The sequence below is a fragment of the Nansenia antarctica genome, assembly GCF_963989245.1.
Source record: "Nansenia antarctica genome assembly, chromosome: 6".
Taxonomy (NCBI): Eukaryota; Metazoa; Chordata; class Actinopteri; order Argentiniformes; family Microstomatidae; genus Nansenia; species Nansenia antarctica.
Window position 1 is genome coordinate 28,534,205 of NC_137676.1, and position 13,276 is coordinate 28,547,480.

Sequence of the window (13,276 nt, forward strand, 5' to 3'; positions counted from 1 at the left end):
TTACATATCTGGGGCCTAGAAGAAACTAACCTATGTAGGTTCTGTGACGAGGAAATTGAATCCTCCCCCCATCTATTTTGGTATTGTCCTTGTGTAGCCTTATTTTGGACACAAGTACAAAAGCTTTATTCCAATAAAAATAAAACTCTTAAGTTGGACCTTGTGAAGGTTTTAATTGGTGATCTTGACGAGGAAAATAAAATGATAAATAATAAAACCATTTTATTAGGTAAAATATTTATATTCAAAACACAAAAAAAAGAATCCCTAAATATAAGTAGATTTAAAGAACTCCTTAAGCACAACTTTATTATAGAAACATACATTGCTGAAAAGAATGGAAATATGGAACAGCATTTGTGTGGGTGGGGCGCAGTCTCTATTGGAGAGGTCCTTGATATGTTCGCTTGACCTCGGTCGGAGTGCTATGTCGGGGACCTACATTTGTAAAAAAAAAAAGTGTTGTTTGTTGTTGATTATGTTATTGATTATCTGGTGGTGTTTAAGGTAGTTACTATTATTATTATTATTACTATTATCCTTATGTAATGTTTTATCCACTGTTTGTCCTCCTACTCTAGTTTCGTTCTTGCTTACTGTTGTGGTTGTTTCCCTGTCCTTCTCGTTGCCTTGTCTGTCAGTCTGTTGGTTGATTGTTTGTCTTGTATAAGTGTAGTCCCCCTTTCCATCCTCCCCTTTCCCTCCCACACTGACCTCCCCATTAACCCCCCAACCCCCTTCCCTCCTTCCCCCCACCACACCCCCCCCATCCCTCCCACTTCCATCCCTCCCCATCCCGACCCTGGTTTCCCCCCCCTCTCCCCACCCTTCATCTTAAATATATAAAAATAAATAAATAAAAGTACTATGGTCCCCCATTCTGGGGGGGGTGGAGGTAAGGGCCTTATGCCCGGAAAAAATTATAATAAATAAAATAAAATAAAATGTCTCCCATACAGTGCTGATGGACTAGTATAGACCATTGCCGACATGTGTGAAAGGGGACAACACGGGAATAGCTTGGGATGTCGACATAGTTTGGGATTCCATGGAAATTATAGGGAGAAACAGGCTGTGTGAGAACGGGGCTATAGACGACTAACGACTCTCTACCCGTCTGTGATAACTGCGTCGCTGCTTTCACACGTCACGCGCGGTATCAACCAATGAAAATGCGTAGGGGCGTGGACAACATGCAAGATACGCCCCCAGATATTTGCATACAGATCTGATAAAGTGAAAAAGCAAGAATAAATGTGGAAAAGAAAGAATGAATGTGGAAAAGAAAGAATGAAAGAATGAATGTGGAAAAGAAAGAATGAATGTGGAAAAGAAAGAATGAATGTGGAAAAGAATGTGGAAAACAAAGAATGAATGTGTAAAAGAATAAATAAATATAGAAATGTATTTTGTTATACTGTGTGTATTCATTCATGTATTTGTTCATACATTAATGTATGTATCTATATATTTATTGTTAATTTTGACAGACTTGGTCCTCCATACTAAAGGGGCACTCTGCACTCTGCGCACTGAAAAAGCATACATTTAGTATATTGTAGTACCGTATTTTCCGCACTATAAGGCGCACTTAACACTAGAGCAGCCGTGGGGTGTTAAACAGCACCAGTGAGTACAAAAAAAAATCTACCTTTGCACTCGATCAAATTTCAGGACCCTCCTTTCATGACTTTTCCTAGATATGTGCGTTCTACCACCCAGCATCTTTACATTTTCAAAATCGAGTTAGTATAAAGCGATTTTGCAGTATTTCTGTGTGTGTCTGTGTATTTGCCTTGGGATTCGGCTGCCATCTTTTTCTCCAAGGCTGCAATTCTCTTTTATATCAGCAGAGGTAGCAAGGGGACACACACTGTGCTCAACCTTCAGGCTTCAGTGCTGAATCAGATACAGTATAAGACTGATAAGTATGTAACATAATGTGTTTATATATAGGCTATATATAGCAATAGGGATACATAAGATATGTATATGTACAGACAGTTATGAAAATGATAAACTGTACAGTATGTCTCCCAATCCCTTCAGATTTGTTGGAGCTGAGGTTTTTTTTTCACCCAAGTTCCATGCAATAGTGATACGATATTATGATATGTGTAGCCTATGTACAGTTATGAATGATACACTGCACAGTATGTACTTATCAAGCTGTGTGGTATTACATAGGTACCACAGCAAAGTAGTTCATCAACGGATATTATATAACAAACGGATATTTATAACATTGTATATAATGTCTTTTTTGTATATCACTGTAGACCACGTTGTAGTAGTAGCCAATTGCAGAGTGTATTCATTATTTTGAATTGAATGACACTATGTACAGCGCTGTCAATTTTCATAGGACGGCCAATGTAATGCGTTGTTTTTTTGATTTTGCATTCCTTGTTTCGTGGTAAACTAATCTCTTTCTGATCGTCCCGTTCACAAAAACCTAAGGTGAAAATTACTTGGAACTATGTGTGAAAGGGCTGATGGCTCTCCGATCAATGAACAAAGAGATCGGGTTTCCCCCGCTGCACCACGTCCCAACGGTGTGTTTCTGTAACCATTTTCACCTCCACCTTCCCAGACCACTATTTATAAATAATAATCCACAGATAGGCACAGTCACAGTGCTACATGAAAATATCTAGCCACACACCACATATCATAGCTCCGCCCTATATGTATTTATCATCATATTTCTCAATATAAAACGGAGGTACGATATATGGCAGATATATGTATGGTATATCAAAGAATATAATATAAAACGCATCACATCAATCTGGAGCTGATCAACTCCGGACGGCAATAGCACGTTGTGGGTGCAATTGTGCAATAATAACACTATTTACAGCGCTGTCTTTTATTGCTATATTTATTACTGTTATATATAAATGTGAACATTACAGATACCTGGTCAACACAGCTTGGGATTCCAAGAAAATTACTTGGAACTATGTGTGAAAGGGCTGATGGCTCTCCGATCAATGAACAAAGAGATCGGGTTTCCCCCGCGGTGTGTTGCGTGTTAACGCTTCTTGCGTGACATCGCCCTCTAGCGATCTTTGTGCGTCAGTACACTCTTCTCTATGTTAAACTATCATAGTGCTGAAGCACACCTCATCGCGATTGAATAAGGTCGCGATCCGCGGCTCTCCTTGTGTTAAAAGCCTTTAATTTTCAAAAAAACCGACAGTGCGCCTTATAATCCGGAGCGCCTTATATATGGATCAATTGGTTAATTGGTTGATCCATACTGGTTGTACACGGCGCTCAAGGCGCTCTGTCAAAATGTTTCAGTACGACTGGTAAACTACAAAGCCGCACCGCTTGCAGCATTACGGTAATCAGTAAACACCGGTACTGTGCTTACTCACAGTCCCACACCACTTGTGTGTGTATAAAGACCCCAAGTAAAGAAGACTAAACAGAGCTTCCGAGGGAACAAAGCGAGATGGCCACAGTTAGATGACAAACTCCAACAGTGGGTTGTTAAACAGAGAGCAGCAAGTAGAAGCGTCTCTACAGTCACTATTCGAATGAAGGCAACAGCGCTAGCACGGGACATGAACATCGATGAATTTCGAGGCGGTCCTTCTTGGTGCTTTCAACTTGAAGTTTTAAAGTACCCACTCGATATAATAAACAACAGTTTAACGATCACTAAACACTTATAATGTGTGTATTGGATTCATTATTCTCGTTTGCCGGAGGCTACCAGTAAGGGAGGGTTGACTTGTAAACATACTTTCGTTTTAGCTCGTGTTCAAAAGCAAGAACTGTGTGTTCATCTAGTTATGTGTAGACGACACCACCGTGGTGGGCTGCATCTCGGGGGGGGGACGAGGCGGCGTACAGGGATGAGGTAGAGCAGCTGAGCAAGCTGTGCAAGGTTAACAACCTGCTGCTGAACCAGTCAAAGACCCAGGAAATCATCGTGGACTTCAGGAGGAAAAAATCTGAGGTCCAGCCCCTGCTCATCGACGGAGAGAGCGTGGAGAGAGTCTCAACCCTCCGATTCCTGGGGGTGCACATACAGGATGACCTGTCCTGGAAGAACAACACAGCAGCCACCATCAAGAAGGCACAACAGCGGCTCTACTTCCTGAGAGTCCTCAGGAAGGAACACATCAAGCAGGAGATAATGGTGGCCTTCTACCGCGGCGCAGTGGAGAGCATCCTCACCTACTGCATCTGCAACTGGTTCTCCAGCTGCACAACCGCAGAGAGAAATGCGCTACAGAGAGTCGTGAGAACAGCCCAGAAGATCACCGGCGCCCCCCTCCCCTCTCTGGAAGAGCTGTACAACACACGCTGCCTCAGGAAGGCCTCCAAGATCTCCAGAGACCCAACCCACCCTGGGTACGAACACTTTGCCCGGCTGCCCTCGAAAAGGCGGTACAGGACCATGGCCGCAAGGACAAACAGACTGAAGCTCAGCTTCTACCCCAGGGCCATCCAGGCCCTGAACACAGCAAAGACCTAGGTTCTGGGCCCTGGACAGTCTGGACGGATTGATGGCAGCTGCTGGATTGAAAAAATCAGGTGTAGTGCTGAGGCACAAATGTGTACATTTCAAGCCTGCAAACTGCGACACTTTAAATGAATGTGCAATAACACTATGTGCAATATGACAACCCTAGTCGTTTTATCTGTACAGTATAGTATAGTGGATAGTGTACATAGCCTTTATTTATGTAAACTAGCTCCTTTCCCTTCTTGTTTTTTTTTGTTTGTTTTTCTCTTTCCTAGCACCAGGGGAGCCACCCCTCCCAAATTTCGTTGTTTGGTACCTGTACTATAGCAATGACAATAAAGACCATTCATTCATTCATTCATTATGTGTTTTTAGCATGTCGATGTTCTCCCAGTATGTTGTCATGTTATTAAAATACAGTTTAGACCTTCGTAGCGATGTGTTTTGTTAGCAGCGTTCGTAGCTGTGGCTGCGTTTAGAGTCACTTTTCTCCCATTCAGTGTTTGAGGTGAACCAACATTCAAATACGCCTGTCGTGTTCAATCTTTCTCTGATTTGAATGTATGACACATCATTTGAAAGCTTACAATCTGTAGTTTAAGCATGTGTAAAAACTGAAAAATTACGTTGCACATTTCACCAGGAGCTGTCACATATTGGTTGTTGGTTATAATTGTATATAGCCTATTGGTTGTTTTCTGGTGTTGTTTTATTGTTTTGCTCTGTTTGTAGTCTACTTGATGTATTTTTTATCAGCTGTTAAATCACCACAGCGGTTAATCCACTAATAGAGATAATAGCAGATTGAAAATGCTTGTAGCTAACTACTCTATATCTCGTGGTCGCAGCTATTGCGAATTGCTATTCACGCGAGTCAGCTGTGAATCACCGCAGGTCCTTGACGCTTGTTGCAAAAATGGATGACGAACGGCTGATACTTGAGGTGGAAAAATATATATTTTTGACAGTGGAGCAGGTAGAACGTTGACGGTGACAACGCTCAGGTGGAGCTTGGACAACGGGAAGTTGACACAACACCGATGGAGAGGTGACGCAACGCAGTAGGTGGAGCTTGGGCGTAACGCAACCCCAGTCAAACGTTTGACTGCAGTATCTTCTATTCTATGCGCCTTATAATCCGGTGCGCCCTGTATATGAAAACAGTTCTAAAATAGGCCATTCATTGAAGGTGCGCCTTATAATCTGGTGCGCCTTATAGTGCGGAAAATACGGTATATTGTATTTTCGGTACTCGGCCTACGGCCTCGTACCTACGACCGAATCACAGCCGTGCTGATATTCAGTATAACACACTCCCTCTCGTGTGATATTGCTTAAATAAAGCCGTACAATTGAAGATAGAAATGTGAGGTAGAATGTTGAATGTCGGACATGGCTCTTGTAGAGGAGTTGGTTATAGCACCAACGGCTGTGGGGACCAAGGTTCAGCTCTTTAACACTAGAACAGCAATGCCTATTGTACCTACTAGAAGAGCCGCCTCGGGGGTCAAATGACCATATTCTTTACAATGGAAAGCTGCTATTTACACACAACGACCACTAGTTGGCGCGTCTTGTAAATTATCCTGCTTCCTACACTGAAAAACTGCAAAATAGCTTTATCTGCTTTAGCAGGATACTGGGTGGTAGAACACACATATGGAAAGATACAAATAAAAAAAATTACTCACAGGGGCGAGTACCCCACCCCCATGGCTGTTCCCATGGCTGTTCTAGTGTTAATGACCCCTCATGGCTGTTCTAGTGTTAATGACTCCTCATGGCTGTTCAAGTGTTAATGACCCCTCATGGCTTTTCTTTTTTTTTCCCTTTCCTAACACCAGGGGAGCCACCCCTCCTAAATTTCGTTGTTTGGTACCTGTACTGTAGCAATGACATTCCATTCCATAATGATCCCTCATGGCTGTTCTCAGGGATTAAAGCAAAAAAAAATCTCCTGACTGAAAATGTGTTCAAGCCAAGTCATATTCTCATTTTAACCTCCACTATATGTTTGTATTTTATAACGTTAGCGTTTTAAGGGAAGAAGATTCTTTTGAACAGCTTTTCTATTGCCAGTTTGCTTTTATGTGATATCAATGCTGTTTTCAATTCATGAAATAAAATTGATACTTATTGCAAGGGTTGACTCTGACATACAAATAATCAGATAATGGGTGTGGCTTAGACAATTAGGGGGAGTGGCTTGTATGAAAGTGGGTGTGGCCTGTCGGTGGGGCCGAGCCGATTCGTAAAATATCTGAACCGTGTCTGTGGCACTTGTGGTTGCTGAGCTAAAGTCCTTTAACCTTCCTTTAACCACTAGGCCGGAAAAGCCTTCATTAAAGTGGGTGGCTGCTGCTGGCGTACGTTTGGGCCCAGGGAACGGGCATGGAAAGAGTCACAGTCACCAAACTCTACACACTCCTTGATTGTATCCCTACATTGTACCAAATCAACTTTCAAAGTCCTAGGCCATTCCTGGGAGGCCTTGCACACGAGCTAGCGGGAACCTGTAGGGAGCTCTAATAATTGATGTGAAGTGCCTAGTGTAAAAAGACATGTTCTCACACGTACAGGGGTACAGGGAGTACAACATGTTGCATTTTCATGCCATTAGGGTTAGGGCTTCCTAGGGTTTCCTAGGGTTAGAGATGCATTTGGACTTCTGGAGTACCTCCACTACTTTCAATGGGTTCTGAAGGTCTGAGAGCAAAGGGCTTTCTACCAGGGGTAACTAACCCTGGGTAGAACCTTGGGTTCAAATATGGAGTGTGTGGGACCAAATGTGTAGATGTGGTGAGCTAATGAAGCTCTTTGAGATTGAGATGAGAAAAGGGCGCTTGTCTCTTTAAGGCCCAGGAGGGAGTTAGCGATTAGCGATGTTAGCTTAGCGCCAGTTTAACAGAAGTAACTTCACTTATAACATGACTTCCCGTGGTCGTAGCGGGCTGGTTGACGGCTTAAAATGACCGTGGAGACCTGTAGACCTTATCCAGCCATAGTCTTGTGTTTCTACCCCGGGGCATAGCCGGTGTTATTCACGGACAAACACTCCGTAGTAGAGTGGTTCTAGTACACTGGACATATGTAGCCAATTGACGGAAATCCGTCGCGACTTGGAAAAAATTGACGGAAATCCGTCGTAGCGACGGAGAACTTTAATCCCTGTGTTCTAGTGTTAATGACCCCTCATGGCTGTTCTAGTGTTAATGACCCCACCCATGGCTGTTCTAGTGTTAATGAACCCTCGTGGCTGTTCTAGTGTTAATGACCCCTCATGGCTGTTCTAGTGTTACTGACCCCTCATGGCTGTTCTAGTGTTAATGACCCCTCATGGTTGTTCGAGTGTTAAAGGCCCCTCATGGCTGTTCTAGTGTTAATGACCCCTCATGGCTGTTCTAGTGTTAATGATCCCTCATGGCTCTTCTAGTGTTAATGACCCCTCATGGCTGTTCTAGTGTTAATGACCCCTCATGGCTGTTCTAGTGTTAATGACCCCTCATGGCTGGTCTACTGTTAATGACCCCTCATGGCTGTTCTAGTGCTAATGACTCCTCATGGCTGTTCTAGTGTTAATGACCCCTCATGGCTGTTCTAGTGTTAATGACCCCTCATGGCTGTTCTAGTGTTACTGACCCCTCATGGCTGTTCTAGTGTTAATGACCCCTCATGGCTGTTCTAGTGTTACTGACCCCTCATGACTGTTCTAGTGTTAACGGCCCCTCATGGCTGTTCTAGTGTTAAAGGCCCCTCATGGCTGTTCTAGTGTTAATGACCCCTCATGGCTGTTCTAGTGTTAAAGGCCCCTCATGGCTGTTCTAGTGTTAAAGGCCCAGTCTGCACAACACTCAGGACTCACAGTGTTGGAAGGGTTGTTCCGGTCCGGAGCTGCGTAGCGAAAGAACACTCCCACTTTGTCGACGGACACGGGTTTGACCTGCTCCCACCCGCCCACGCGCACCAGCAGCTGATGAAGCTTCAGCTCGTGAGTGTGTCTGTAGGGGGGGAGGGGAATGAAGCATCTCAAATGTTTTTTAAATATCTCCAATATTTACACAAGCACAAAGCACAGGCACTGTTGAACTTCCTTTGTTGCACTTATTTCTTCTCCTAACTTTTTTTTATTCATGATTTTCTTTGTTTTCTTTCCATGAGTTCCTCTTTTTTTTCCTGCTCCCACTCTTTTTTTCTTTTCTTTCTGCCCCCTCCCCCCTCCCCTCAGAAAACAACAGGGATTCCCTTCAGACCTTCAGTACCTGTGTCTGAGTTTCTCACGGGCTTCAAACTCAAAGGGGATCTCCTCCCCTGGCAGCACCTCCCTCCACTGGCTGACGTTGTGGGTGTCGTCTGACCCCGGCCCGTGCACTTCTGAGATGGAGTCCGCACTGCCGCTGTGAGACAGCGCCACCCTGTGGGGAAAACATAGCCCTATGGTCATACTACTATCAATGTTAGGTTAGGTAACGATACTGGGGGGAAAGTAACTCTGTAAATGAACATTGTTAGCACTAAAACAATTCCGACCAATCAAAAGGCTCTATTCAACCAAGGCTCCTTCAACAGGTTACAACGTTCTCCTTTGAGCCTTTCTGTGAGAGAATGCATGCTTGAGAGGATTCAGTGGACTAAGTGTGTGTTTTGGGGGGCAGGAGGGGGGCTGGTCAAACCTGGTGGGGGTGGTGGTGAGGGTGGCGAACCACATGGTACATCCTGTGTGGTTCCTCAGGGCGTAGGGCACGAAGGGCTGGCGGCGCTTGGACAGCTTCACGTCCGCTGTGATGGAGGAGGCAGGTCAGTCACACACATGGCAGGTCAGTCACACACATGGCAGGTCAGTCACACACATGGCAGGTCAGTCACACACATGGCAGGTCAGTCACACACATGGCAGGTACATCTGTGTATTTACTTTACTTACTACTCACTAGGTAAACTTGACCTTACCACTTTAAGCCCGGTACACACATAAAGACAATCTGGCTGATTTTGGCCCCATTTCCCCCCTTCCAACCAAGGACAGCAAACGCCTGATTATTGTATGGCTCTAAAAATATTATCCAACAAGATTATCCTGTGGTGTGTGAGGTGTGTTAAGAGTCCATTTCTCCAGACAATCTGCTCGGAAAATGGTCGAGGCCGAAGATCGCAAATATTAAACGTGTTAAGATTTAGAACATCTTTATGTGTGTACCAGGCTTTACTTGTGCCTACAACAGCAACTACAGATTATTTTGTTCTAATTCTGTACATCTTTAGGCAAGTGCTTACAGAAGGGCTCTCGCAAAGCAAACACATAAGAAGCCAAACAAACATACTACTTGCAATGTTTGTTTGGACGTCCTAGTGCTTGAAATGAAAACATTTAAAAAATGAAATGCTGGTCCATTGCAAATCATTCAAATCCATGTACACTTTATCAAGGTCATGCCATTCACAGAATGCTTCAAACGTTTTTTTACACAACACATCCACATGAAATCAAACAAAACCTCCAAGTTCTAGTAACGTTAAAAGCTCATAAGCGTGACACGTGTGGGATTATCCGAATGACGTTTTCAAACATAACCATGACTGTAAGAAACTTAATAATGATGGTGCCATGTTCAGCTTAACAACACTGCCGTACGGACCACCCAGAGTTGCTCACAATGGCAAAGAACAGTCACAATGGCAAAGATCAGAGTGAGAGTTTACCAAACGAATGAAGCATGCTTTTTTTTTTATTTTTTTAAAGCTAGTTCAATGAAATGGTACAAGAAGCACAACATTAAAACAGGGAGAGAACAGAAAGGAAAGCTGTACACTGACAATAACCTGACTCCTAATCTGACTGACTCAATTCAATCACACCTGCTTTGCAGAGCTTGCACAATAAAATGTCTATAAAATGACAAAATAAAATGTCTATTTGTTTTAGGAACTCATATTGATAGACTCCCATATGAAGCTAGCTTCTTAGTTTTTTTATTCTCCTGAATAAGCCACGTATATGCTTGTAGAAGAATATGCTGCATAAACTTTGCATTGCAGGTGTGACTGAATTCTAGACAAGACTGCTCTGCTCTAGCTCAAACACTTGAAATGGAGTATACCTTATAAAGGGCTTAATGGAGTCTTCATAAATCATTTCAATTACCTGTTAGTCACAACTTGTGTTTGTCACATTCTATAGGCCATTGTAATATGTTGCATTTCCTTACAAACCATTTGTGAAGCGTCTGCAGTATGAAGACCAGTAGGAAGTATGGATTCCCGCTGGGGAACAACAGCAATGTAAGTTGTTTGGATAAAAGCGTCAGCTAAATGGCTTGTATTTTAATATATGAAGACCTTATGAAAAGATTTATGAGAGTGTCATTAAGCCTGTATGAGGCACACTTGGTTTGGAGAGTGACTGATCTAGGGGAGTGGTCTAAGGAGGCAGACTGCTGCCCTGTCTGTCTGTCTGGGTGAACTATGAGGAGACTGGTGTACAGACTGGTGGGAGACAGAATGTACCTCTGGAGTGAATCTGCTGCTCAAGGCAGGTCAAGCTGGCAGTGCTCCTAGTTCTAAGGTAGGCAAGAGGGACACCTGACAGCAAAGAGAGAGAGTTACAGTTCAGGAGAGACACATCAGAGGGGAAAGAGGGGCAGGCAGGGAAAGAGGGGCAGGGGTCCGGGCAGGTAAGGGTGGTGGTGGGATTTCCAACTTCCTACTTTCCTACTTTTGTAACCATGACGTGATGGTTTGGTCCTATGTTGAGTTCTCCCTGCGGTCGGTCCAGATCACACGGCCAGACAGGCAGGTGGCTACAGCAGCTAGCTGAAGAACTGAAGCCGGACAGTGACACGGTCTGGTCAAAAAGAGCCGCATGTCGCCAATTCTCAAGTCGCGCAAATGTGCAAAAATGTTTACAAAAGTTGAAGTGTTGAAGAGCCCACTCGATATAACAAACTACAGTTTTAGGATCAGTAAATACTTCGCTGTCCCGTAGTTAACGGCTACTGGTAAGTGATACGTGGCTTGTAAACAAACTTTCGTTTTTAGGACATGTTCAAAAGCAAGGACTGTGTGATCATCTGATTGTGTGTAGTTGTGGTTTTAGCATGTTGATGTTGTATCAGCATGTTGGGATGTGCTAAACATGCAGTTAGATGTTCGTAGCGATGTTCCTTTTTAGCGCTGGCTATTAGAAACTGTTTAGCCTGTGTTTTGATTCAGAGCGAGTTTCTCCGCTATTTGGTTTGACGTGTACCAACATTAAATTAAGCATATCTTCTTCAACTATTTTCAGATTTCAATCTATCACACATGATTTGAAAGCTTACAATCAGCATTTTCATAATCTGGGAAAAACTTTAAAATGATCATGCCCTACTTGAGGACGTTTTTAACCAGACCCTGTCACATATGATTTATCTGAGCGTTGTGATCTGAACAGACAGCATTGTACCAAGGCTTTGAAATGGTCCAGTTTCATCTGGCCTGTTTGATCAGAATCAGCCTTTACAGCAGCACACGCAGCAGAGGTTCTCAGTGAAGTCCAACTTCAATAGGAGCTGGGATACGCATACAGTTTGACTTGAAACCCTCCGTCATAAGCCTTGTAAAGCAGTCATGATGAAGCAGTAACAACTGTGATATACGGTTTCATCTACTAGAACTAGGAACAGTCTAAATGTTCTAGCACAAATTCAAAGAAAGACATCCCCCCCCCCGAATTTATTTGAAATCTGAAATACCTCATACATAATCTAAATATCTAAACAGATATACATTTCAGGGACTGTTTGTTAGTGGAAACTAGCTCCATAATTGATGTTTATCACAGACATAACCTCTTAGCTAGCTATTATTGACCTTGTCAAACAGATAGTTAGGAGGAGAAGTACTTAGAAGGCCTAGCATGGAGGGTTCAAGTCAAGTGTCACCAAATTCATTTAATATCAACATCAGTATGAAGTCTTGAAGAGTACTTTATGACACCACAAACAAGCCCTGTCTCAGACCTGTATTACCTACTCCTTATACATTTTTTTTCTAACACTTCTTTTAAAAAAGTTGTGAAACATCCTTCCGAAGGTAGGCATAATTCCTGTACAGTAGATATAACAACTGTCTGTTCACATTTGTTTTCACTTTGTCAAAATGCAACCCACAATCAGTGCAGTAAACATGACATTGGTGGCACCCTCTATGAGTCTACTCTACTTACTGTGCTATGTCCTTTCATCAACTGGCACGCATCACAGTAACAACTCATGACTGTCACAACCATGTGTTAGTAACAACATTTGTTCTTCTATCTGACTTTTTTGGCCCAGCACAAGTGTTGTGTGTGTGTGTGTGTGTGTATGCATCTCTCTGGGTGTGTGTGTGTGTGTGTGTGTGTGTGTGTGTGTGTGTTTGTTTATCTCTATGGGTGTGTGTGTGTGTGTGTGTGTGTGTGTGTGTGTGTGTTTCTCTCTCTAGGTGTGTGTGTGTGTGTGTCTGTATGTCAGCTTGAAGCTCCACAGAGCTCTGGGTGTGTGTATCTCTGGGTGTGTGTATCTCTGGGTGTGTGTATCTCTGGGTGTGTGTGTCTCTGGGTGTCACTCACTCTGTGAGAAGCAGGGGGGGTCTACGGAGGAGCCCATCCAGGGCAGGGCCGCTGAGCTGTGGGCAGCCTGCTGCTCCTCCTCCTTGCAGTAGTCAGCCAGCCAGGAGCTCTTGGTTAGACTGTACTGCTCTGTGAGAGAGAGAGAGAGAGAGAGAGAGAGAGAGAGAGAGAGAGAGAGAGAGAGAGAGAGAGAGAGAGAGAGAGAG

The 13,276-nt window shown here is 43.5% G+C and overlaps 1 protein-coding gene across 1 annotated transcript in view; it reads right to left on the reverse strand.

Moving 5' to 3' along the window:
- vps13d (vacuolar protein sorting 13 homolog D) overlaps nucleotides 1-13,276 on the reverse strand; it is a gene marked incomplete at its 5' end in the record, with an annotated part of 203,052 nt that overhangs the window by 79,183 nt on the left and 110,593 nt on the right. Inside the window, 5 exons of the mRNA XM_080534330.1 lie at nucleotides 8,349-8,484; nucleotides 8,746-8,898; nucleotides 9,157-9,262; nucleotides 10,988-11,062; nucleotides 13,071-13,199. Of these exons, the coding sequence (XP_080390456.1) occupies nucleotides 8,349-8,484; nucleotides 8,746-8,898; nucleotides 9,157-9,262; nucleotides 10,988-11,062; nucleotides 13,071-13,199 (599 nt within the window). The remainder of the gene's footprint in view (nucleotides 1-8,348; nucleotides 8,485-8,745; nucleotides 8,899-9,156; nucleotides 9,263-10,987; nucleotides 11,063-13,070; nucleotides 13,200-13,276) is intronic.